This window comes from Cryptomeria japonica, chromosome 11 (genome assembly GCF_030272615.1).
Source record: "Cryptomeria japonica chromosome 11, Sugi_1.0, whole genome shotgun sequence".
Taxonomy (NCBI): Eukaryota; Viridiplantae; Streptophyta; class Pinopsida; order Cupressales; family Cupressaceae; genus Cryptomeria; species Cryptomeria japonica.
The window spans coordinates 170,307,267-170,330,336 of NC_081415.1; the positions used below are offsets into that span (position 1 = coordinate 170,307,267).

At 30.5% G+C, this 23,070-nt stretch overlaps 1 protein-coding gene across 1 annotated transcript; it reads left to right on the top strand.

Moving 5' to 3' along the window:
* The first annotated feature begins 396 nt into the window (after positions 1 to 396).
* On the top strand, positions 397 to 2,005 carry LOC131036934 (ricin B-like lectin R40G3). Its single transcript, XM_057968946.2, has 3 exons — positions 397 to 702; positions 915 to 1,037; positions 1,617 to 2,005. The coding sequence occupies exons 1-3, from the start codon at positions 460 to 462 to the stop codon at positions 1,848 to 1,850; spliced, it is 600 nt and encodes a 199-aa protein (XP_057824929.2). The 5' UTR covers positions 397 to 459; the 3' UTR covers positions 1,851 to 2,005.
* Positions 2,006 to 23,070: the final 21,065 nt, after the last annotated feature.

Below are 23,070 nucleotides of genomic sequence, written 5' to 3' on the forward strand. Positions count from 1 at the left end.
CGAAATTATCTTTCAACAACTGCTCTCTATTTTTCTACGCGTGTAAGACTTTGGCTGCCACTAAAAATTACAGGACTCAATATATCAGCTCTAACCTATCTACGGGGATTTTTCGAAGTATCAAAAAAGAAGCAGCAAAAGAGAAGAAGGGCAATAGATTATTTGTCTCTACGCCATAATAATTCAGCGCATGCTTAAAGAGCATATCCAAGAATATATCACCCGCAGGGATTCCTCTGTATAATGTCCCAGGAATAGAATTCAATCTAAAGTTGCAAAAAAGTTTTATTCGATCCCTTATCTTTCCAGTATTGCACCTGAATGTTCTCCACGAACTAATATTCCTCTAATTTACCTATATAAAAACCATCAAACCCATCCCTTCAAACCACAAAGCCAACATAACCTCTTATTTGTCTTCCTTCATTTCTCTTTGTTATCACATTTCATAAGGCAAGTATGGCATACTACCAGCAGTATGAGAGCCCAAGATACCCAAACGACTGTGATGGTGGGTGTGGCCAACAGCAGGACTATGGTTATAATCAGTCTGAGTATAACTGCAGTGAGCTACAGAGGCACCACAGCCTTCCACAGGGGCAGATTGTGAGGGTTTGCTCTAAGGCCAATCCTGATTATGCTTTGGGTATCAGAGATGGCAGGGCTATGCTTGTTTACTACAATCCCAGTGACCCAACTCAGGTATATATACACTTCCAATACTATATGCTTGTTTTCTTTTTCTTTATTTACAGAAATGAGGGTTTAGTCCAGTGATCTGGATTGTAGTTCTTTACCGGACGAGCAGACATCATCCACACCAAAAAAAAATCATTGATATTATTCTAATGTTTTAGTAGTTGTTTCTGATTGTCAGTGATAATTGGGTAACTTCTCATATTTGTTTAATGCAGCAATGGGTAAAGGATGAGACATGGAGCAACCGTGTGAGGGACACTGTGGGTCATCAAGCTTTTGGCCTTGTGAACAAAGCCACTGGGCAGTCCCTTCATCATGCCCCTGGTGCTTGTCAAGAGGTATGCACATTTTGTTTTCAGGCATTGTTAGCTTTGTGATTGTTTCAGTCTTCCGGAATTAACTGTTTCAGATGGTTCAGAGCATCTATTAGGTAAATTTATTTGTTTTCAAAAGGAAAAAGCATTCTTATTAAAGAATTCTCTTACACTAGGAGTGACAAGTTTATCATTTCTCAAGTTGGGATAAAGCAATGTGTAGCAGATGTATGAATTTTAGTAGCGGTTTTGACTGCCTAGTTTATTTAACATGATTTTTTAGTTTTGTTAAGAGATTCCATAGACTCTATTCCTTAACCAATTGCGCATTTTACCGTCAGTCACATTATTTTTTGTGGATAACTGTATCATTAACAATTTCATTTTCAATTAAGACAATCTGCTCATTACCTATATTCTCAAACTATAAAATTAAGCTATAGAATAATGATTTCCTTATGTAAACCAATACATAACATGACACATGTACAATAGCATTTGTCTAACTATTAATAGAGTGGTGAATTTTTCCTCATAATTTTATATATATACCTATATACCTTTTAATGATAAATTGTTTTTTTGGTTGTTGTTTCATGGCAGGTGTTGCTGACCAAGTATGAGGGCGGTTCCTATGATGAGAGCGTGCTGTGGAGTGAGAGTGAGGACATGGGATATGGGTACAGGACCATAAGGATGGCAAATGACATTGGCCTCAACTTGGATGCATTCCAAGGTGATAGGAAGCATGGAGGCATCAGAGAAGGCACCAGAGCTGTGCTGTGGAAGTGGAACAAACAGGACAACCAACTCTGGAAGATTTCCCCTTGCTATTAGAAGAATCATCATCCTGCATGGGATACATATAAACTATATTTAAGTAAATAAGGATCTTAATGTTGTGGGTATTCTTAAACTTGTGTGGTGGACAGTACTATATGTGGGTTGTATGGATTTACTTATATTATACTAAAGTTCTATACTTTATGATAGTTTTTTGTTAAATGTTAATAACTTGTGATTTTGTGAGTGTGTGAGAGATGAAATTGAATGGTGTTGATTATACAATGTTTGTGATGATCAAATCAGAGGGTGCATCAAAGAAGATAAAGAGTGAGAATTTTTTCAGTTGTTCATCTAATTGAAAAGTAATTATCACAAAATATCTTGTAAGAGTTTAAACTAGATATTTGTAGGTAGGTTATCTACTGGGATTTGACAATCAGTAGAAAGAAGTCTATCAATGGCCTCTAACCTGTCCTCTTATCTTTTTTCATGATCTGTGCAAGGCATACCTTATTCATCTTCTGTTTTTAAGAAATTGAATTCTTTTGCAGCCAAGCATCTTTCTTCCATCGACAAAAAAAATAGGGAATGCAATCTGAATTTATTTTGAATATCATGTTTTGTATACTGCCCATGCGCGCAAAGTTCTCGCGTCTCTGAACGCTCTGATTTAACATGTTCAACCAACACTTATTTATTAATTTTATTTAATATTTTCAAGAGAATAAGTAAAATTACTATGTAATTTGTCTTAAAATCGAAAAATCTTTTGTTTAATTCTCAACATGCACAATTTTAGATCTTAAGTTCAAAAAAATTAGCGTAAATTTATATTGTGCCCACATTTTTGGCCTTGTTAATAGCTTTTAATTGATATAATGTTTTCATGTGATCAAATCAATGTGTGCATCAAAGAAAATAAACAGTGGGGAGAATTTTTTCATATTATATAACAAATTTGAGTTACAGATCTAATTGAGATGAGTAACTCCTAAATATCTTGAAGAGTTTAAACTACATACTTGTAAGAAAGTTAGACGCAGGGATTTGACAATTAATAGAACAAACTCTATCCATTGCCTTTAAACAACCTTTGATCAAAATGAGATGTATGCTTTCAAAAGTCATAATTTTTTTATTTAAAAAAATAAAATTAATACATTTACATGGGATATCAAATGTCATCACATCTTTGAAATTTTAAATTGATAGTTGGATGAGGAACAAATGACTACATGAGTTAAAATTTTAAAATAAAAAACATATTTATTTTTTTGTTTAAGCCCAACTTTTCAGGGTCATAACTTTGACCCTGTTGAGTGAAATTGAAACATATTGGAATTGTTGAAAGGTCTCAAAGATATCTAGATTCAATACCTTAGAAATATTTCTATTTCCTATGAAAACGTTTTTTAAAGACCGATGATAGTCTTAGCCTAAATTTTGCCCGATGGCGTCAAAAAATGCAATCTAGTAAAACATAGAAAATATGAAAAAATTGTATTTTTAATTTCTTTACTGTTAGCTACTAAAATGCCACTCTTGAAGTGCTCCAAAATTCCTATTGGATCATTCCTCCCCCTTGAGAGGCAACGTTACCCATTGCATCAATTCTCTGCAAAAAATGAGGAAATTGTTTGACAATGTATTCTCTCGTAAACCACTTGTGTTGATGAAGTAACTGTCCCGCCTGGACCATGTCATGGTAGATAGGAATTTTTTTGCCTCCAAAATTTTAACATGAACTTCAACTTCTAAATGTTGGCAACTGGAACAATAGTCTTGGGATTCAGTTCTATATTTTGAATTCTCTTAGCAATGCTTTGTCCAAGTAGAAATTAAGTAATGACTTGTACAATGCTGGTCTTGCAAGTCCTTGTACTTTTGGTTTGGGTGCTGCACAATCTCATGAACTGGTTGCTGGAGACGGTGAGTCTTGCCATTTGAACTCTTGACTAGACAGTGAAATGGAATCATTGGTGATGTGAGTACCCAATACTATTTTATCCGTAGACGATCCTTTCACTTCTACTGAATGGTGCTGGTGGTTGTTTCGGTATGAGTGCTGGATAGAACTGGTTATAGTGCCTCCTTAGGGTGAATCATTAATAATATAATATTGCTAGTTTGCGCAATCAAACACATACACTGTGGTGCTCCAATTAGAAATGTTGATTTTATAGGACTTAACTCAAGTAGTTTGATACTTCTTTTCACCCAACTTAAGGTCTAAAATTATAGATGTCATGACGCTTGCACATGTATGGTTTTACCAGCAACAAATCCAAAGGTGAAACATCACATATTACCTTATCTTTGAATACAATTTGATGGAATAAGGCGAACAACATTATCTACTTTCCTAGATATCTTGCCCTTGGTTCACTAGGGCTGTGGATGGGGTGTTGTTTGCAAGTTTAAGCTCTTGACAGACTCATCAAAGATCAAATTCTTTTGACTCCCACTATCAGCATTAAAATATATTTCCTTTCCATTCACATACATCTATGAACAAAATAGTCACTTCTCATCTTCACGAGGCTAGATTTTAGTGGTGGTAACCATGGCATAAGGGTTAGCTTCAATGATCTGCTCACCATTTTTTTTGTTCAAAAGGGTCTATAAGAAACAAATCAGACTCTCTCCCCTTCTTTATGTTTCTTTCATTAAAATCTTAACCATTCAAGAATCCTTGGTATTATACTAAGGACTTTTATGAATTTCACACCATATATTTGTTCCTTCTACAACATTTACTTACATTGGCGATTGCGCAAGAATTATTTGGTGGTCAATTTGTTGCAAACTTGTTATTATCTCTCTATTTTTATTTGTTATTGACTACATAATCCTGTTTTCTTTTTTTAAATATTTTCTTCAATTTTAGTTACATATCTGAATGTAGCTGCTAATACATCAAATTTCAAAAAATTCATCCAAGTTTGGATATATCAATGAAGCTTACTACAATATTTTGAGACTTCATGTGCCTATTTTTGTTGACAATGCATAAAATATATTATTATAATCTTGAACAAGTTGATTTTTTTTTGGATGAAGAAATTCCCACTATATACACTATATATATTTTTGTTCATAAGCATCCTTAGGGAAGTATTCTTGTTTGATTTGCTCCACAAATTGTCATGTGAGATTTTAATCAAAGTTTGCATCAAATTCTTGCTTGCTAGGTGCTGTTTTGGATAATAATTTAATTTTCTATGTTTTTTTTTTTAACATAGCTCTTAGCATTCAAGAGAGAAATATTATTTTTTAAGCATTGAGAAATGATTTAAAAAAATTCTCTTAGTAATTTTAACAACCAATCATGAAGAAATATCTACATCAAATTTTCCTTTAAAAGAGAATATCAAATTCACTTGAACTAAGAACAAAGTCTAACAACCAAGAGTTAGGTTTGATATATATTTTTTTGTCAACTACCTTGGTTTTGTTACAAAATTTGAGAAAATTATCACATCATATCCTCACATTATTTGCATACTCACTTCGTCCTTTAGCCATATATGATCGTATTTGTCTCAAAGGAAGGCAAGTTGATTGATCACTTATTTCTAATCTGGGCCTTTGATATGTTGACTATGTGTGATGAGATGTATAGGATTGAACAATATTTGATATGACTAATATAAATTTGGTTGAGAATTTAGGTAACAATACCTAGTGTGACCACTTGTGTTGATGAAGTAACTTTCCTTCCTAGAACACATGGTATAGATGAAATTTTTTACTTCTAAATTTTTTTACGTGAACTTCAATAATTTGATAATTGGAAACTAGAATACTAGTCTTTAGATCTAGTTCTACATTTTAAATTTTCCTAGCAACGCTTTTCAAAATCGGAAACTAATGATTTCTATGATACTAGTCATGCAACTCCCTATACTTCTACTTTGGGTACTGCAAGCTATCATGAAAATGCTACTAGAGATGGTGAGTCTTATCAATTGAATTCTTTACTAGACAATGCAATGGAATGATTGTTACTAAAATAAATGCCATTTTATATTTTCTTTGTAGATGATCCACCCTTGTCTATACAATGGTGGTGACTATTTTAGTATGCATTGGCTAAAACTAGATATGCCTTCTCACAAAAAATCGTTGTTCATACATAAGTTCTAGTTTGTGAAATCAAATGTCTAGATGTTGTTGTGCTCCAATTAGAGATGTACAGTTTACATGACTTACTCTAGGCATTCAATATTTTCTTTCACTCAACTTGACAATTGCACACTATAAGCTTTAGATTCATATACGGCATAAAATTTGTACATGTATGGTTGTTCTAATAGCACATTGCACAGATCTAAAAATGCAACATCATAAATTATCTCATCTTTAAATGTTTCTCATGTCCCATCTTGTTGTTTAATTAAAATAATGAAATAAACTTATTTTGAATATTAAATTAGTTAATTTTTTATTTAATTTTAAAGAAAAAATATGATAGAATAATGATATATTTAATTTTAAATGATTAAAATGATAAATTTAAAGATATAAAAAAATGATGTATTTAGATTTTAAATGAAAAATGATGATATTACTTATGTTATGTTTACCATGCACATTTATTGATTTGAATTTCTAGGTTGACCTATTGACAAGCGAACGAGTTTAAGTGGATGTAGGATTAGTTGAAGATGGGAACATGGTTGAGGAGAAGAGTCTAGCCATTTGGTATAGAATGGATAAAATAGAAAACATCACACACACCACATAGATCATATAGAAATTGCATTTAAATAAAATGATGTGTGTTTTCTATGTGAATAATGATGTTTTCGTACGAGCATTATTATGTTAAAATGAGAATTAGATTTCATTAGCATATCTTCTATGTGACCCAATGCATCATTATTTTGATCACAAGGATGTGTTGACGACCTTGCTATGAATATTTTCATTTGATTCATGCTTCATATGCACATGATAGAAAAATGAGTAAAACACTTACAATGAATGCATATAAATATGACTATATTGGCATATGCATATGTAGTGTATGGACACGCGCATATACCTATTCATATGTATGCATATGAACATGAAATATGAACATAAATTTTACATAGCATATGCATATTCTTATCAAATATTATTTATAAATCTTTGATGCCATGTCTAAGTATTCTAGATGATAATCATGCTAAGTCGATTATCTTGCTCATGACTATTAAAGCTCATACACTTGTAAAAAAACAAGAAGTGTAGATCAATATGAATGGTACACAGTCTTTGTCATTGCATAATTGTAACATCTAGCCTTAAGTAAGGATGCACCATCTGCATTTTAGTTACTACCCTACCATATGATAGGTTAATTTTAATTTTTCCACCTTTTATAAGTTAAATTGAAAACTTTAGTTAAGATTAATGATGTAAGTATTATAAACTCTAGTTGTATTTTGACTTATTATGGTATTAACAATCCATTTGAGAACTTCTAATATGTTTAGTTAATGGATCTAATATGATGCATATTTTCTTATAATTGTGAATGTTATGGATGGAAATGGTTAACTGATGATTTGCAATGTTGTGTGTAGTAAATTGTTGTGCAACACATACTCTGGGTTTGGAAGAAAGTATTCCTATAGCCAAGCACTACTTAGAGCTCTTATAGTCATAGATAGAACCATTGTTGATTTGGTCAAAAGAAGTTTTAGGTGGACCTTGTGCTATCCAAGGGTGACAGTCACACATGAAAGTCCTTCATCATAATCTCAACCACTTGAGAACATGCCATTTAGTAATTCTATTGATCTAATTCAATTGGATATTTACATCTTAATTGGTTGTTCAGAATTTCTTTCCTAATGAGACTCTTTCTTAGTTATGGTTCCTTTAGTAAGTTAATAGATCTCTTCCTAGATCTAGGGAGCAAGAAGTAGTTAAGTAGAGAATTAGTCATAGGTGTAATTGTATACGTAAGCTTGCATACAAATTTGAATGGTTAATGACGATGATTTTAATAGCAACTTTTTTTAAAAGAATGAATGCAACTTATGATGAATAAAATACAATACAGTTTTTCAATCAATTGTGTAATCTTGTTATTTCATAGTGAGTACTTACCCAAGGGGGCCCACTTTAGGTAAAGCTACTCTTAGTGTAGTTCAATTGGTTTTATCTCAAGAGTTTAATATTGAGTATTTCTTTTAATTTTGATAAAATAAGAGTTTCATTATTTATTGCTTCCTGTAGTAGCTAGATTGAACTAGAATAGATAGTGTAGGTATGAGTTAATGGTTGCTTTTCTTTTATAGTACTTTACTTTGTTTTAATTTCCTTAGATTGAATTTTCATAACATAATGTTTAGTTTACATTGCACTTGTTCTTTCTTTGATATTTCCATTTCAAAAACAGTTGTTTTCCAACTCTTTTACTACATTTTTAAAAATTAATATAGGATATGTAGTGCCTCTCCTAGACTTGCATTTTGACTTACACATTGATAGAACTATTTAGACATATAGTTGATGCTTAGATGGTTATTTATGACTTTATTGCCATCTTAGATGGTATTGATGATGCTAGTTACTCGATGTGGATTTATGTCATTTGATATGACTTATAATGTTTGGAGATTTATAAGACTTATGGTGCTATGAAGGTACTAACCCTATATCATGATCATGATTTTATGCGATGTTTTTGATGTTATATTATGTGACTATCTTCATGAGTAGAGACAATGTCATATCACTCATAGGGAGCATGATATGTTGTCGCGATTCTCTTTCACATGTTTGATTATTATGATGTATATATATTGTACATATGTTATATTGTGTTTTAATGGTGGATGCAAGATTGTAGGTACCAGACCTCGACTCCACCCGGTCTCACAGGTCTATGCGTGTCTTATCCCAATGACAAGTTGTCGGAGATGGCATGTGTTTCCCTCTCATACTTTAGGCTTAAGTTCATACCCTTGCCAGTTAGTGTCTTGGCTTGAGTTGTTGGTCCGTGTCATGTGGTATGTTGTTCAACCTTATGTCGGGTTGCCTTGTGAATTTGTCATTATTTATTAATTAATAATTAATCAATTTATATAGTTTATTTAGTATTAAATTAAATTAATAGATGACATTAATATTTGATATTAATGTGTGAATTATTATTATTAGAGATTTATTATTTATTGATGTTTATTCCTTGAATTTATATTTAATTGATGATTTTATATTATTATTATTTGATTGTCTAATGTTTAATTGAATATTTATTATATGTGCTTTTGATTTATTGAATTATTATTTATTAATTTTTGGTTGAGTATTTATTTCTATCTGTACATTTATTTATTTATTCATTTATTGTTTAATTACTGGTATAAACATTTATGCTTGTTCGTACATTTACTTATTCATTATCCATTTGGCTTATTTTGTCTATTGCTTATTTATTTATCTAATTTATTGTTGGGTTAGTTACTATTTATCTAATTATTTATTGTTTTGATTATTTATTTATTTATCTATTATTATTTATGCACGTACCCCTTATTATGATTGGCTCTCTTGGGAGTTGTGATTGTGAGGATTTTACTAGCATATATACCTTAAATTTTAATTTAATCTATATAAAATACACCGAGAGATATCCTTCTCGAGGCGCCTATTTGAGTCTAGGGTGTAATTTCATTAAAAAGAGGCACCTCAAGAAGGATATCTCTCGACATATTTTAAATAGATTAAATTAAAATTTAAGGTATATATGCTAAGTCACGCGCAAGATGGAAAACATAAAATAAATCAATATAAATTGTATAGCATCTTTTATTAAAATAAATTATATTATAATATTATTATGTAGAAATATATGAAATTTTATATATCTATTTAGACTACTTTTAATCATATAAATGTGTTGTAAAATCAAAGCAAATACTAAAATGTAATATATATTAAACTTTTTTTAATGGCATGTATTATGATTATGGTTAGCATTAGGGTTAAGGTTAGTGTTATGGTCGGGGATAAGGTTTACATCATGGTTCGAGTTAGGGTTATGATAATGGTTAGGTTTTATATCATGCTTAGGGTTAGGATCAACATTGGGGTTTGCTTTTGGTTTAGGATTATGTTTCTAAGGGTTAGGGTTATGATTACGATTTAATATTAGGGTTAAATTTATGGTTATGGTTAGGGTTCAGTGTCATGGTTACAATTATGTTTAGGGCTTACATCAAAGGTAGGGTTAGGATAAGCATAATTATAGTTTGGGTTGGGGTTAGAATTATAATTGGGGGTATGGTTAGGATTGGGATTTGGTTTATGGTTATGTTTTGGATTAGAGTTAAGGTTAGTATTATGGTTAGGGTTAAGGTTTACATCATGGTTAGGGTTATGGTTAGGGTTAGGGTTTAATGTTAGGGTTATGATAATGGTTATGGTATATATCATGGTTGGGGTTAGAATCAAGGTTACTGTTTGATTTTGGTTTAGGATTGTGGTTATGATTATGGTTTACGACTATGGTTAGGATTATGGTTAGGTTTAGGGTTTAGTGTTAAGGTTAAGTTTATCATTAGGGTATAGTGTCAAGGTTACAATTACATTTAGGGTTTACATCAAAGTTAGGGTAAGAATTAGGATTATGGTTCAATCACATTAAGGTTAAAATTAAATTAGGATTAAAGTTCAATTAGGATTAGGGTTTGGGCTAGATTAAGGTTAGGGATAGATTGGGATTATAGTTCAATTTGGGTTAGGGTTAAATTTAGGGTAGAATTATTGTTAGGGTTAGGGTTTAGTACTATGGTTAGGTAAGCATTATGATTATGGATAGGTTGATGATTATGATTAGGGTTATGGTTATGTTTATTATTTATATCATGGTAGGGCTTAAGGCTAGGTTTAGGATTATGGTTAGGGTCATTGCTATGATTATGGCCAGGGTTAGGGTTTACATGATAGCTAGGGTTAGGGTTTACATGATTGCTAGGGTTAGGTTTAGGGTTATGGTCATGATTAACATCATGGTCAGGGTTAAGATTCACATCATGTTTAGGGTTAGGGTGAGGGTTATGGTTGGGGTTGGGGTTTAAGATTAAGGTTAGGGTCAAGGTTATTGTTTGGGTTAGGGTTTAAAGTTAGGATTAGGATTATTGATAGGATTTACTCTTATGATTAGGGATAGGTTTTAAATTATGGTTAGGGTTAGGTTTATGGTTAGGATTTGTTTTTAAGGTTAGGGCTAAGGATTATTGTTAGGGTTAAGGTTTATGGTTATTGTTAGGTTAGGGTTAAGATTTAAAGTTATGGTTAAGATTATTGTTAGGGTTATGGTTTACATCATTGTTGGGGCTAGAGTTAGGGCTAGGTTTATGGTTAGGCTTAGGGTTGTGGTTATGGTTAGGATTATGGCTAGGGTTAGGGTTTACATCATGGTTAGGGTTAGGGTTAAGGGTTAGTGGTAGGATTAATGTTAGTGTTTATATCATGGTTATGGTCAGGGTTAGAGTTATTGCTTGGGTTAGGATTTAGGGTTTGGGTTATAGTTAAGTTTAGGGTTATAATTATGGTTAGGGTTAGGGTGTACATCATGGTTAGGGTTAGGTTTAGGGATTTTTTAGGGAAATAACTATCCAACCCTTAGGATGCACCAAGATATTAATACCCTTCATATATTATTAATACATTGTAATAGATTATTGGTGCATCCTAATGGTTGTAGAGCCATTCCCTATTTTCAGTTAGGGTTATGAGTAGGTTACGTGAGGGTTATGATTAGGGTAACAATTTAGAGTCATGGTTAGGACTATGGTAAAGGTTATGGTTTACAACATGGTTTGGGTTAGGGTTAGGCTCAATATTAGTATTATAGATAGGGTTATGGTTTACATCATGGCTAGGGTTAGGGTTAAGGGTTACTATTGGGATTAATCTTAGTATTTACATCATTGTTAGGGTTAGGTTTAGAGTTAGCATTATAGTTAGGATTTACTATATGATTAGGGTTATTGAACATTAGGGTTATGGATAGGGTTAGGGCATAGAATTATGGTTAGATTTAGGGTTCAAATCATGGTTACTATTAGGGTTATAGTTTGGGATAGGATTTAGGATTAGGATTAGGATGATTGTTAGGGTTTACATAATTGTTAGGATTAGGGTTAGTTTTAACATTTGGGTTATGGTTAGGTTTAAAGTTATAATTATAGTTATCGTTAGGGTTAGGGTTAGTATTATAGTTTATTTAGGGTTTAATTATGGTTAAAGTTAGTATTAGTGTTCAAATAGGGTTAGGGTTTAGGGTTAGTATTAAATTAGGATTCAATAAGGGTTAGGGGTTAGGTTAGGGTTAGCATTAAATAAGAGGGATTAGAGTTAAGGGTCAAGGTTATAATTAATTAGAGTTAGAGTTCAAACATGATTAGGGTTTGATTATGGTAATGGTTATAGTAAGATTAGAAATCAATTATGATTAGAGTTTAATTAGGGTTAGCATTAAGTTTAGGTTGCTATTTAGTTATGGTTAGATTAGGGTTCAAGTTGTAGTTAGGGCTTAATTGTATGGTTATATATAAATATAGGGTTAAGTTATGGTTAGGTTTAAATTATAGTTAGATTAAGGTTGAAGTTTAAGATTAGGTTATGGTTTAGGGTTCAATTAGGTCTAGATTAGCGATATTGTCAAGGTTAGGGTTTTGTTATGGTAAGGTTTTAATTATAGTTTGGGTTAGTATAAGAGTTCAATTAGGGTTAGTATTAGCTTTACAATTCAATTACATTAGGGTTACAATTAAGTTAGAACTAAATTTTGATTAGGGTTAGGGTTTGGGTTAGAATTCTCTTAGGATTAAGGGTTCAATATGTGTTAGGTTTTTTATTAGGTTAGGGTTTAATTAGGGTTAGTTTAAGGTTGAAGTTTTAAGTAGGGTTTAATTATATATAGTATACCTCCCATGTAGTCCAATGAAACACAACTCAACAAAAATAACTTATCATTTAATTTAACATGAAACCCACAATGTTAAGACATCCAATACATTTTATTTTAAATGAATATATTATAATTGAATCTAACTTGCATGATCAATCTAATCAAAGATACCATATTAGTAGGATTATAATAAAATTATAAGTCTAAATTGAGTTTATGATTAAAATTATTAACATAGAAATTCTTATTGATCTTTCTAAATTAAAAAAATTATAAATAATATATTATTTCTGAAATATTTGTGTAACTATGAATAGAAAAGTCACATCTATATGATAAATTAGAAATTTTCAATACATTATATCGAATCTAACTTCCTTTATCAATGCAACCAAAGGTATCATATTGGTAGGATTATAATAAAATTATGACCCCAATTGAATTTATGATTAAAATTATTAATATAGAAATTTATTGATCTTTGTAAATTAAAAATTATATATTATTTTAAAAATATTTGTGTAACTCAACTAACATAAATAGAATATAAATAGAAAAATTGCATCTATATGATAAATTAGAAACTTTTCATAATAATTTTTTTATATATATTACATTTCATTTTATATTTTTGAGATTTTTTTGTAGATATGTAATTTATTTTTTTAAATTTAAAAACATTATATTTCTATGATTGAAATTTAGAAACATTAATTTTTTTTTATCTTTCTAAATTGAAAATAATAAAATATATATTATTTTTGAAATGTTAGTGTAGGCATGCAATTGTATTTTTTATTTTTCAAATTTAGAAACATTATATTTTTATGTTTAAGATATAGAAACATACAAAATAGTTTTGATCTTTCAAAATTGAAAATTAGGATTCTTTCCTTTCTTTTCTTATCAAAATATTGCTTCTATTTTTATTATTCCTATTCTAAAGTTTTATAGGCATTAATATAACTAAAATCTTTCTAAAAAAATCATTCTACTTTTATTTTTCCTTTTGCATGAAAATAATATAAATTTCAAATTAAACTAATTTTTTTTCTTAAAACAATTAAATGAATCATCAATCAATTTAAATTTAAATTTAAATCTAGATATAAATTTAAATCTAAAGGAAATGGAAGCTTTCTATTTTTTATCCAAAGTAGATGCCTCTGTTTATCTGATGTTGAATACCCCTTACTATGGTGGATTATAGGAATCTACATGGTTTATTGGAAATGAATGAATGAAAAGTAGAGTCAAACACTTCCAAAAACACTTCCAACGATGGTACTTACATTTCAATCTATCTACCAAGAACCCTTCTACATACACAATGTATTATTGTTCTTAAATTTAATTTTACATTTTGCATTCGACTTTGTGTAACCAAATTTCTAGTAGTACAATTGCTAGTTAGCAAATTTTTAACAAACCATTCTACAAAATTTGGTGTACGGTAAACAGTTAATTGAATCTGGTCATATTAATAACTTTTATATGATATTGAACTTTTCTACAATGTGATGTCCAAACTTTTGGGCAAAAATAGAACAACAATGTTTTTGTTTAGTAATGCTTAATTTACTTGTGATCTACGTAATGTTAGATGTGATAGTTCACTTAGTTTCACTAATTAGATATCTTAAGTGTCAATATGAAAGGGCCTATAATGCGGGTGATAAATTATTTAATTTAACTAGGAGGCTTCGGACTTTTCCCAAGCTCCTAAGTGATTTAATAATCAATAAATTAGATTTTATTTAAGTGTTGGAAACCATCCAATAATATTCAATATAGTTCTTAATAAATTATATTTTAATTACTTAACATTTACAATAATTTCCATTAACTAAGCTGAATAAATTAATCCTATAAACTCAACACAATCTTTTTAATTAATTAAGTCATGCAATAATTTCTTCTATTTTAATTACATTAAGTGTTAATATTATTTCCTTATAATATTTAAATAATCCCATAATCCATTAAATTAACATTAATACAATTTCATTGTATTAATATTAATTAGTTTAGGTAGATAACTGTAAGGTTCCAAACGTTATTAAATTAACTAAATCATTAATAATTTTACCTAGAAAAATCAATCTTCCATTATTGCTATCTAATCACCATTAAGATTTAAATAATCCTTTATAATTAAAATACCCTCCCTTACAATATAAAACAACCACCTAATAAATTCCATTAAAATATTCCATATTAAAACAAATTTCTTATGAGATTAAAATGATCCCTATAACTTTTTAAATTTAACTTATTAAAAAATGGGGTCTCCCCCATTCACTTTATTTCAAATTTTAAAAGAAACCCCTCTTTTAATATTATATTATTTTTAACCCTATTTAGGGTTTTCTTTTCTTTTATTTTTTTCCCTTATCATATCCCTAACATTTTGTTAGGGTTTTCTTTATTATTGAAGTTACAGGAGAGAGAGAGAGAGCAGACCCCTATTCGATTGCCATCCATGGCAGGCCAAACAGGCAAGGATGACAAGGGTAGTAAGGTGGGTGGCAGTTTTGGTGATGTGGGGACGTGACGAACAACATAGGCATGAGGGTGTGGGGAGGTGTGGTGGAGACGGGTTTCAGAGGTGCCACACAGACTATGGATGCTTCCGCCCACAACCGAGGATAGCAGCCCCACCCACAGCCTGTGGGGAGGGCTTCAGCCCCCCACAGAGTGTGTGTGTCATTGCCCATAGACCGTGACCTGCAACATTGGGGGTGTGGGGTGGGTTTCGGCCCCCAACACCCTTTCGATTTTTATTTATTTATTTAATGAGTTTGTTTACTACTTATTATGATATTGATATATATATATATATATATATATATATATATATATATATATATATATATATATATATATATATATATATATATATATATATATATATATATATATATATATATATATATATATATATATCAATGAAAATTTCTGATGAACTATGGGATTTCTTTTGTTTTGTTAGAACTTACAAGGCAATTTGTGTCAATTTTTTTTTTTTTAAAATCTTGTCTAATGTTCGTTAGAATTCTGACAAAACCAACTATCGTTGGAAATATGACAGATGTTCCTTAGAATTCCAATGAAAAACAAAAAAGTGAAAAAGTAAAAAAAAAACAAAAACCCTTAGGGTTAGTCCAGTAGATAATATAAAAATTCACGCGAACAGTGTTTTCTGTACTTGCGACATAATTTTGCTTGGTTTGTGAAGGTTATAGACCAAATTTTCCATAGCCCAGTTTTTTTGCTCGTGAAGAAAAATCATGTCAGATATCATCAACGAAGAACAAAATAAGGAGACAATTGCTAGATTATGGTCTAGCTTGAAAATAAAAGGTGATGGGCAATGTTATGGTCCATGCAAAAAATTGTAATGACTTAAAGACTACAACAGTTTAATCACAACAACTGAGAAATATTGTAGGTAGCATGGTCACATTAAAGGGGGGCATGATTATCATCCATTGGTAAGTTGTTCATTATATATGTTTATATTGATTTCATTTATAAATGTTTATATCATTTTAACAATTTATATACATAAAAAATCACTTGTTAATGAGATCATGATCATGGTTTATTTATGTTGATCATTTTTATATAGGTGGGGCACCCTAGGGCATATGATATGGACTACCATGACCCAAATAATATGGTTTTCCAAGTGGAGGAACATGGAGGTGTGAATATTGAAGCTGAAGATAATGATCCTATGGAAGAAGATGATCATGCATTAGAAAACATAGTTGAAGATGATGGTACAAATACATTGATCCATGACATATTTAGTACTAGCGCAGTTGACCATGATTATCAAGATGACTTTGATGTTGTTCATGATTTACCTGTACTTGAGAAGGCATACGGGAACCTTTACGAAGTCTCCTAAACAATTCTTTTCTCTGATGTATTGTTGTTTGTGAACTTGAAGGTTATGAATGGTTTATCCAACATAACAATCTCACGCATGTTAAGGTATGTCATATATGTTATCTTTTTCATCTATTTTTGTTGTTATTTCTTCACTAGTAAATAAAATTGGTGAAATATATACCATTAATATTCTTTATATTAACAAATTATTTTTTTTGTTCTAGATTGATAGGTGATTTTTTGTTACCACCATCAAATATTATACTTTGCTCATATCGAGAATTATCTGCCATTATGAAATATATTGGATTGGAGTATCAAGCAATAGATACATGTCCCAATGATCATATTATATATCATAAACAACATGAATTTGCAACAGAATGCCATGAATGTCATATTAGTAGATATCGAACAGATCAACTAAGAAAAAAGGTGCCTCGCAAGGTTCTTTGTTATATTCCCATTATTCCACATTTGCAATGATTATTTAGGTGCGAAAGCTTGGTGCAATTTATGGATTACCATGCACGCAATAGAAGTCAAGATGACATTCTTCGAATGATTGTGGATGATTATATATTTATGGACATAGAGGAAAAATGGCCACACTTTAAAGAAGAACCTCATAATCTCGGGCTTTCATTGGCAACAGATGGTGTCAATCCATTTGGAGAGATAAGATCTATTTACTCAGTGTGGTCTATTTTTTTTATCAATAATAACATTCATCCATGGATGTCAATAAAGAGGGAGCACATAATGTTGGCAATGATTGTTCTAGGTTTTTTTTTCATTTAATAGTCATGTATATTAAATTATATATATTGCAGTAAAATGGTTATAATAATGATGCAATGTTTTTGTTTGTACATTAAATTAGATATGTTGTAGTAAAATGGTTATAATAATTATGTAATATTTTTGTTCATTCGACTAGGTAAGTACCGAGTTAAAGATATGAATGTATATACCAAGCCTCTTATCAACAAGTTGCCGAAGTTATGGAATGATATCACTATATATGATGTCTCTAGAACAATAGGACAAAGGCAATTTCAATTCCATGCAATGCTTGTATGGACAATTCATGATGCCCCAGGGCTAACACATTTTTGTGGTATGTTATAATGTTCAGCTTGCACACTTTAATAATGTTTAATTTTTTAAAGTATAAATCAAGCATTTTTTTAAAATAATCCATTCAATATATATAATTATAAAAATTAACATATTTAATCCAATTATACATGATCTTCCAGGTCTTCAAACAAAGGGAAAATTTGCATGTCCAGTTTATGGTCCAAAGATGAAATCTCGTCATTCAACAAGTTTACAAAAGTAGGTGTTTGATGAGTAGAGGAACTTCCTTCACAAAAATCATAAGTATTGAACTAATGAAAAAAATCTTTTCAATGGGAAAGAAGAGACTACATCAAAACCATGAAGAATGACACCTCACCTATGGAAGTTGGAATATAATAGAATTAATTTCCAAGGTAATGTCATTCAATCTAATTGTTTATCTATCATATATGATATGTTTGGAATTTATATTTTTATATTGTGATTTTTTTACTCATGCTATAATTGATGATGATTGTCATTGTTAACTTTTTAAACTTATATACTTCATGAAGGTCGTCAAGACATTAATTACCACCTTCCAAAGGGACTAAAAAGTTATTCCAAACAATTTAGTAGGTTGCCCTACTATGAGCAGCTACAAATTGTGTATTTATTTGATATTATTCATTATTGGAAAGTATATAATAGAGACGTTATGAAAAATATTGGATGGAAGGCGTGACAAAGAAAAAATTGTTAAAATTTGTTGTGAGATTTAGATATCCAATCATGCAATGAAAATTTTCATTCAATTAAATAAGGATGGAGACCAGATTAATATAAGTGCCCTTCCTTGGTTATTAATGGACCAGAAAAGCAATTCTATAAAAGAGGTCATACGAAAAATTTGATTTCCCACAAGATTTGTTGTGAACATAAACAATATCATAACAAAGAAAAGTGAATTTGGGCTAGGGATGAAAATGCAGATTGGCATACCTTCATTAAGGTAATTCATTATCTTGTATATTTTCTATATATTTGTATACTGCATGTACTTTTCATTGTATTATGTTTAGTACTAGCTTTGGAAAAACAATGAAAAGATCATTTTATAATTGTTGCAGTACGTTCTACCTCTATCTCTCCCAGACCACTTTGACAATAATGTCAAGAAAGTTATATATGATCTTGGAAAATACATGAGGTAAGTAGTGTTATTTGTTCAATTTGTTGTATAGATATTATATTTGCCATTTGTTTTACTTGTTATGTAATATATTATATATTATTTTGTTAATTCTTGTTAATATATTTGCATCTTGAATCACTTGTAGATGGTTGTCATCTAAAAAAATCCATAAAGAAGATATAAAATATTGGAAGACAAAAATTCTTCATCTAATGTGTGAAATGCAAAAGTGTCTACCTTCGACATTTTGTCAATGCACAAGAACACTACCTCATACATCAAGTTGAGGAGACTGAATTGTGTGGACTTGTACACACAAGGTCAATGTGGATGGTTGAGAGGCACTTGAATTTTTTTAAGGCTTTGGTTTGACAAAGAGAACATCCTGAGGGTTCTATGGTGGAAGGCTATATGGTATACCAAACTATGGTGTACATTACTGAATATCTTCCTAAGTTTGCGACAAAGTTCCATGTAGATGGCATTTGGGATCTCAACTCCATTAATGAATTCGAAGGGGGGTACCTGATGGGGAAAGGTAGATTGAGGAAAGTGAGAGGTAATTATTGGATGTTCATGGACATTAATCTGAATACATTTTACATTTGGTTTTTATATATATTTTAGTTAATTAATTCTTAATCTTCAATATACACTAGTGATGATATGATGAATCAATAATGATCCAGTCAACTACTGAGAGGAGGGGAGGGGGATGAATCAGTAGATTGAAAAATAAATTAAACTTTCACAAAACTCAAACCCAACTCATAAATCAATCACTGAACTAGCTGGTTTAAATACTATACTATAAACTGCAACTGCACTGTCAAGTTTACCAGTTAACTAGAATACCGATATAACAATGCAACAGATTTGAAACTCACATACCATTTAACCAAAATATCAAACCACTTTACCAACATTAGTAATAGCACATTTCAGATCACTTCTGGTCATCTAAACATATCTAAGTGGCTTTACCAGTTAAACATATTAACCATATCAAAATCATTCACCACTTGACAAAACGATTTTTGACATGGAAACCCAAATGAGAAAAACCACGGTGGGGATGAATACCCACAAGTATTCTAAACTCTTCTAAAGTTCACCCTGTTAGGAGCCAAGCCTTGTTAGAAGCTTTACAAAAATGTCCTGTTAGGAATAGATCTAGTTAAGGACCACCTAGTTAAGGGATTGACTATAATACCCTGTTAAAGGCAATACCCTGTTGACTAGAATAATTGAAGTGTGCGATGGGCAGTATAAGGTAGATAATTTATTGGTATTCACCATTGTTTGTGTTTGTCATTGGTTGTAGTGCTTTGGCCATTAGCAAAAGAAAAATGGAAGCCAAGTTTAGCTTTGAACCAAGAAGCAACAACTCACCTTCAAGGAAAAATTATAGATGACACATTGAAGAATACATTTTTAATAGATGATCCAATGTTTTTCCAACTTATCAACATGTTATTGGGTGATGAAAACATGGTGGCAAAGTATAGATATCAAACCAATATTGATGTTGATTCTCTGTTTCTTGACGACCTAGAGCTTGGAGGGAAAGAGGACACGAAGTGGATCATGGAATCATGTGTGCAAGAGAAGTGGTGTTACAAGTTGGAGACCTTCATTGTAATTTCAATTCCAAGGGAGGGCTTTAAAGAAAGGTGGGCAACTGGATACATGTCACTAAATTCACCCCCTCTCTATGTCCCTTTTTGTTATGGCAGGCTTTGTCAAACAAGAAGAAAAATGGGTAGAATCCTTGATAAGGTGGGGTTTCATCAAAGACTACCTGATGGATAGGGGAGCTAAACTAAAGGGAAAAATCACCCCAAAACAATGACAAATAAAAAGAAAATGGAAATTTAGCAAAGAAGATCACTAGGGCGCATAGATTAAGAAAAAAGGAAAACCAAGTTAAGTTAGTATGGTTGTTATTTGTTTATATTTTGTCTCATATACTGTATATTTGAAAAATTCAATTGTAGAATTGGTTTAAGAAGATATAAACTATGTTTATAGTAGTGTATGTTGTAAGTTTACAAATTTTGATAGTTGGGGTGTATATTTTTTCTTATGGGGTTATAAGGGTTGGTTGAAATTCTAAACTGTTTAGTCAAATAGGGGATTTTTTGTATATGGGGTTATAAGGGATACTAGAACTTTTGGAATTTTTAGTGGAGACAAGCCACTTCATCAAAAAATGTATATTTTTTGAGAATTAATACAAAAACTCTTTCACCGATAAATAATAATAATAAATTTTCACCTTTATTTATTATAATTTTCATTTGATTCAAATTTTGTGCTATTATATAAGTTTTCAATATTTTTGTTATTTTTTATCTTTTAATTATTTCTTCTTTATATTTTTATGTGACACCCATTTTCTTTTGCTCGTAGCCAATATTTATTTTCTACCTAGGCTTGTTTTTTGTTTTGAAAATTTATCAACTGATCATGTTATGTATACATGTGTGTTTTAATTATTAATATTTACTATTTTTGTTATATATTCCTTATATCTTTTTTTTTTAAAGAGGGATTACGCTTTTGACCTGAATCTATGAACTGATGAGATTGGCTATTTAATATTTAAATTTTTTTTGTCAACACGAGCTCAATGCTGTAATGTTACTCTTGGCATAATTAAGGAGGTCAGAATGTTAACTTATTAATCAATTAAGTAATTTGTTTTCTGTCTTTTGTCTGTTATGGCTGGACATTGCTGGTTTTGTTGGACTTTTTTGCTGGATATTGCCCATATCTGTGCTGGTTTTTTAGCTGTTTGTCTTTTCTTGTTTCTTAATGCTATTATCTATTAAGGATCTTTTGTAAAGGGTTTCGGGGTCCCTTCAAAACTTTCTTTTCCCGTAATAAAAAACTTATTAATCAATTTAAGAGAGATAAATTTATGACGTGGAATATTTTTTAATTTTTTTTAATGTAAGATATATAAATTTGTGATGTGGAATATAATTTGTTGTTTTTTGTTTTTTAACATAAAATTATGAAAAATTAATATCAAGTAAATTGAATTAATTACAATGAATTAAGGTTTAACATAAAATCATTGAAATGTTTATTTTATATATTAAAATATTATAATTTAAATATGTAATTACAGTTTCAAGACAATTGAAATCTAAGAGTTTATGAAATGTTGGATTAGATTGTGTCATGATTTTGTTATAAGGGATATATTCTATTTTAGGTGGCATGATTTTGTTTAATATGGATTTTGACTTAAAATATTGAATGATATATATGTGAGAAAAATTAAGTGGTGTTAAGAAGCATCATTAAAATATGTTTGGACATAGGTAAGAGAAATTAAATTTCTTTTTAGCAATCAAGCCCCTAGACCAATTTAACAATACTGAAAATAATTAAATAGAGAATGTTGGATGCTAAGTAACTGTACTTGATGTAAATTGAGAATAAGTGTGTGATCAAATATGTAAATGAGATTTGACAATATTTTTTCTAGTTAATTGCATCCAGATAAATGTGAGCAAAATAACATGATTGAAATGAAACAAAACAACCTAAACTACACAAGTATCAAGAAAACACTCACAATAAGGATATAAAAAGGGAAACTATGAAAATAAGAGATAGACTTGAAGAAATGAAAACTCAAGCATCTTTTGATGTGGATTTATCCCTGATTTGATGTGTGCTCACTTTGATACCAAAGGTGCTTGAAATAGCTCCATGATTATGTAAATGCAAGGTTTAAGCTAATTGTGGATGCAAAATGTATGTGGATTATGGATGTAAAATGGCATGATAATGCTACTATGACATGAGAGTGATGGTTTGTGAAGGAAAATCGAGGGATTAAATAGAAATTAAGGGAGGATTGAAGGTGTGTGAAAATGCAACACTTTTCCTCTATAAGGCCAAGTGGAAATGAAAATGGTGATAATTGTGCTCTTTGAGGCCAAGTGTCAATGAAAATGGTGATAAGTGGAAGAGAGGCCACATGTCAATTTGGGAGTAAGACACCCACATTTTAGATTTTTTTTCCAATTTATAAAAAATGAGGATGTGCACATATTAGGATAAGGTTGGTTAAGGGGATAAGGTTGGTTAGGAACCAAGGATTAGTTAGTGGATTAGGATTAGAAGAATGGTTAGAGGGAGGTTAAGGTTAGGATCCATGTGCTCGAATTAGGATT

Excerpts from the sequence above, each read along its gene's own strand:
- LOC131036934 (XM_057968946.2), top strand. The coding sequence starts at position 460 with ATGGCATACTACCAGCAGTATGAGAGCCCAAGATACCCAAACGACTGT. Across the intron at positions 703-914 it reads ATCCCAGTGACCCAACTCAG|CAATGGGTAAAGGATGAGAC; the intron begins GTATATATACAC and ends TGTTTAATGCAG. Across the intron at positions 1,038-1,616 it reads CCCCTGGTGCTTGTCAAGAG|GTGTTGCTGACCAAGTATGA; the intron begins GTATGCACATTT and ends GTTTCATGGCAG.